The 4,775-nt window shown below is 43.9% G+C and overlaps 1 protein-coding gene across 1 annotated transcript; it reads right to left on the bottom strand.

The window, feature by feature from the left end:
• Positions 1–733: 733 nt before the first annotated feature.
• On the bottom strand, positions 734–2,243 carry LOC123418978. The gene is made up of 3 exons (XM_045107100.1): positions 2,180–2,243; positions 1,351–1,995; positions 734–1,269 (listed from the first exon to the last, which is right to left on the bottom strand). The coding sequence occupies exons 1-3, from the start codon at positions 2,183–2,185 to the stop codon at positions 1,012–1,014; spliced, it is 909 nt and encodes a 302-aa protein (XP_044963035.1). The 5' UTR covers positions 2,186–2,243; the 3' UTR covers positions 734–1,011.
• Positions 2,244–4,775: the final 2,532 nt, after the last annotated feature.

A 4,775-nucleotide genomic window follows, 5' to 3' on the forward strand; every position in this document is an offset into this window, starting at 1 on the left:
AGGGCGGGAAGAAGAAGCGGGAAGGTGGCGGAACGGCGGAAAAAGGAGGCGGGAAGACAGAACAATATAATGGCGGGAACATGAGGTGATCCTTGTTAATGATATTGTGAAGGCGTGAACGATATGGTCAAACTACGAAGACGGATAAGTTGAAATAACCGTGTGCGATATTTCGCACACGATTAGTCATGAAAAAAATCGTGTGCGATATTCTATACAAGGAACACGGCTGCAGAATTCGGTAACGGCTTTAAAGTTGTTGTGTAACCGACGTGCATGTCACAACGCACACGGAATGCTACATCCGTGTGTGATGGGAGGGTGTAATTCGTTTCTTATTATTGATAACAAGGGATAATATTGCAGATATAGTAAAGTCTACAAAAGCCAATTGAAAACATATGTGTATGGAGCTCAGGGAAGATTACTTGTAAATTATCGTGACAAATTATTTGTAACAATTACATTAGGTGTAGGCTTGGCATCACTATCAGTCTGTGGTTCAATATTATTATTGTGTACGTCCTTTTCATCTGTCTTAACACTATCCATTTTCTTATGAGGGATGTTGATGATGTTGCTAAAAAGAGCCTCGCCTACATTCTTTTCCATGTGCATAACATAAACATTACGGGGAAGTTTTAGGTCCTTGGAGTGGGGGAGTGTAATGTTGATATGTTGATACCGTGCTAAAACTTTAGGATGTAAAAGCAACGGAGCAGATACATGTGTGTAAGGAAACGGGTGGTACAACTTTATTGCAAGCCATGGGCGCACATTATTACATGCACATACACAAACACACACATTACCCTTGAAAGTAGGTAGATCGAGCTGCAGCCCGCAAAGTGGGACCCCATCGTCCTTATTCACCACGTACAAACACACACATAGCCAGCTAGCATAGCATGCAGCTGGGGTTTAATTGGAACGTACATACGTGCTAGGATCTGCAGGTACGTACGTGTGGGATCGATGGGATAGAGTAGAGCTGCTAGCAAGGTGGATGGTTCATTCGGGCGCGACCCCGACGTAGGTGCCGATGGCGACGAGGCTATCCCCGGAGCTGCCGAAGAAGGCGACCGCGGCCGCATCATCCAGTGCACCGTTGTCCGGCAGCGGCACGCTAAAGGTCTTAGTCCCTGCAGATGGGTTGCGCCCGAACGTGTGCGAAGCCCCCTGGTTGGTGTCGAAATTGAGGAAGGTGATGCCATAGGTGTCGTAAGCGCCGGTGATGCTGCTCACGTACTCGCTTTGGTTCATGAAAATCTGCACCACATCACAAGCATGCAAAAACTAACTAAGTATACTTGTATAGTAGACAAGTAGAAAGGAAATTAATTAACGTACGGTATGCTCCTCTCCAGCTTTCTTGCCCCAGAGGGGGACACTAATGGCCTGGTCACTCTTGGTAAGGTAGGTGAAGGAGAAGCCATGGATGCGCTCGCTGCTGTGGATGGTGAAGCTCTCCAGCTTGCACGGATCGGCATCTGGCCTGATGTCCCGTGGTGCGCCGCTTTTGGCGCCCCACTTACCGACCTTGGCGGGCGAGCCTTTCACGTAGACGCCCAACGCCTTGAGGGTCACGTCTGAGCGGCCAAAGAAGGCGACCAACTCGCCTTTCCCCTGCGGCAGCGGCAAGCTGAACTCGCCTCCCTGCACCGGATACCCGTAGGTCTTGTGCTTGGTCGTGTTCGTTTCTAGCGTGAGCGATCCGATGCCCTCATTGTCGAAGGTGCCGCCCACGAGCTTGAGCTGCTCGCCTTCCCTCATTTCAATGGTGTTGGGATTCCCGCTGTTGCTGCCCCAGATGGCGCTCTTGACGCTGCTCCCCTGCTGGTCCACGTATTTGAAGGAGAAACCTTTGATGCCGCATACCCCAGGAGATTCGACGCTATAGATGGTGATGCTCTCTAGGCGTTGGGGCCTGCTTTCGGCGTTGATATCCTGAGGGGATCCGTCTGGTGCACCCCATGCACCAACCTTCATCACAACCTAAATGCATCACAAATTCATTAATCAACATCCTGCACATGCATTTCATTTCTCTATACATGTATACATCCATCCAACTCTAGCTAATTGATTCATTGGTATTTAAGCGTGCCATGTTTGTATATATAAAACAGCTACGGTAAAGAAAAAGAGGTTACATGCACATACTACCCATATTTCTTACCGCCATCTTTTTCTGGAGCTACTTCAACTGCAAGTCCAACTCTGAAATGTATGTGTGTGTGAGAGTGTGTTGCGATGGATCGTATGATCAGGCATGGCCGCCTATTTATAGCGAGTTTGCGCCCAACAATGATACTATCTGCATGCTACAGTTGGCATCAATTAGTCACATAGGCTATTAATTGCATGGAGTGAGTAGGTCACTAATTAATAGCTTAGACTTATAGAGTCCGTTGGTTCAATGAATCCTAAGCCTATGACACCCCGCTACCGACTAGATCGTGATGGCGCGCGTTGTGGCGCCGGACCATTTTTTCAATAGATTGTTTGGATTTTCTTACAAATTTATATGGAGGCAACAAAAAGTATCACATTGTTACACCCCATCCATTCTGACAAAGCGACCATAGAAATATTTAAAAACATTGACGCTAGAAATATGTGAACTTCTTCACAAAAAAAATCAATTCATTGCGGTTATTATAGTTGAGAAATATTTCCGAATTCACAAGCTAGCTAGGTTAATCCAAGTTTTTTATCGTGTATTCACATCAATCACAGCCAACAAAAGAAGCACATAATTCTTGTGCGGCTTGATGATCCGGTGTCCTCCTCTTTTACACACCAACATGATCCAGTTGGAGCATGGGTGACCACACTGCTTGTTGGCCAGTGGTGATTGTACTATTCCAACTAATTTGTGGTCACGGATTGAGTCTGATGCATTCCCATGGCGCCTATCAAGCTACAGGTGGATGAACCGTGCTGATTGTACCGTTCCAATTAATTGGTGGTCACAAAATGAGTCAGATGCATTCCCATGACACCTATCAAGTTATAGTTGGATTTCTCGTGCTGCAATTAGGCCTTCCGTAATGCATTGTATCTTAGCGTGTTATCCTAGGTATGACTAGGATCTAAGAAACAACCATCCTAATGCATTGTTTCTTAGAGGTTGTATCTAAAATAAGTTGCATTAAATGTTTTGGGGCTAATACTTGCTTGTGATTGGGCTAGCATCTTTTTTTGCCTATGATCTCGTGCTAGAGCCGTATGTTATATAAGATACACCTACACTCTCTTTCTTCATTAACTATGGTGCCACATAAGCAAATTGCCTATGATACCGCGCTAAGATACTCCCATTACGGAAGGCCTTAGTTGTTGGTTGCAAAATGAGTCACGTGCATTCCCGTTTACTTAGCCTATGAAGCTAGCTACAGCTGGATTAATTGATCATGGTGCCTCTACTATTCGAATTTATTGCTGGTCTAAAAGAGAGTCAAATACATTCCCATGGCCTTGTTCTTAGGTTTTGCATATTCTCAGTCAAGTTTCTTCTTCTCCATGCGAAGCGATATGGTGGAAGCCATCATGTTTCTCCATCAGCATGATGATTTACGCTTGGTTGATGTTAGCGAGATGGGCTCACTGTTCGCGGAAGTTATCGTTGCCTCTCATTTTCGAAATGCTGGTCCAGGTTGCCGGACACATATTGAGGAATCGCAGCCCTCGCAGAACACACTACTAGAAAAAAGGCTGTTAGTGGCGCACATGTTTTGGATACTTATGGCGCACTATTGGTGCGCCACTATTATCACGCCACTACTAATAAATAGTAATGGCGCATGCATGGTGCGTCTCTGTTAATATACATAACAGTGGCGCATCACCTGGTGTGCCATTACTAGGCCCACAAGTGCGCCACTGCTGTGGGTTACTAATGACGTATTTTTAGATAATGCGCCACTGAGGTATTTATTTATGTGGGCCACTAAAATGCAATATGGTGCGCCACTACTATGAATATTAGGAATTATTTTTTTTGCTTTTCTGATATTTGCACAGGTTACAAAATACATTACAACACAGAATATAAACAGCACAACATATAAACAACAGATTTATCGAATACAATAAAAGATTAGTCTCCGAATACAATTCATCATAGTGATACATATATAAGTGATGTAGAAGTAAGTTATACATATTCTATACAATAGTTTCATAAAATATCATGACATCATCTCGAAAATAGCGATACATAGTGATGTAGAAGTAATCATCATAGTCAATGAGACATCATATAACAAAAGTTGGTCACTAGTCATAACCACAACTCCTCCTCATCATCATCGTCAACTCTAACACATTGTAGCACATCATCACATCATCTCGGAAATAGCTAATAATCATCATAGTCATTACCGCCAATACTATTTAATATCATTTTCGTCAATGAGACATCATATAACAAAAGTTGGTCACTAGTCATAATCACAACTCCTCCTCATCATCATCATCAACTCTAACAAATCGTAGCACATAATAACACATTGTACCTAGGACCTACTCCTCTGCTTAGGTAGAATATCATAAAACAAGATAGACCCTGACTCTCCATTATGGAGAATGGAGATGATCTTGTCTCCAATTCTTGGCCTATGCACAATGTTGCTTCCGAGTAGCTCTCTACGATTGACCATACATTTTTTCCAATCTTTGATTGTCATGACTTCATCGGTTTTAGAAATCCGGTATGGACAGGAGTGATGCAGATACATAGGCCGACCTGGCCGTGCTGGTCGTATCATCAT

This window comes from Hordeum vulgare, unplaced genomic scaffold, assembly GCF_904849725.1.
Source record: "Hordeum vulgare subsp. vulgare unplaced genomic scaffold, MorexV3_pseudomolecules_assembly, whole genome shotgun sequence".
Taxonomy (NCBI): domain Eukaryota; kingdom Viridiplantae; phylum Streptophyta; class Magnoliopsida; order Poales; family Poaceae; genus Hordeum; species Hordeum vulgare.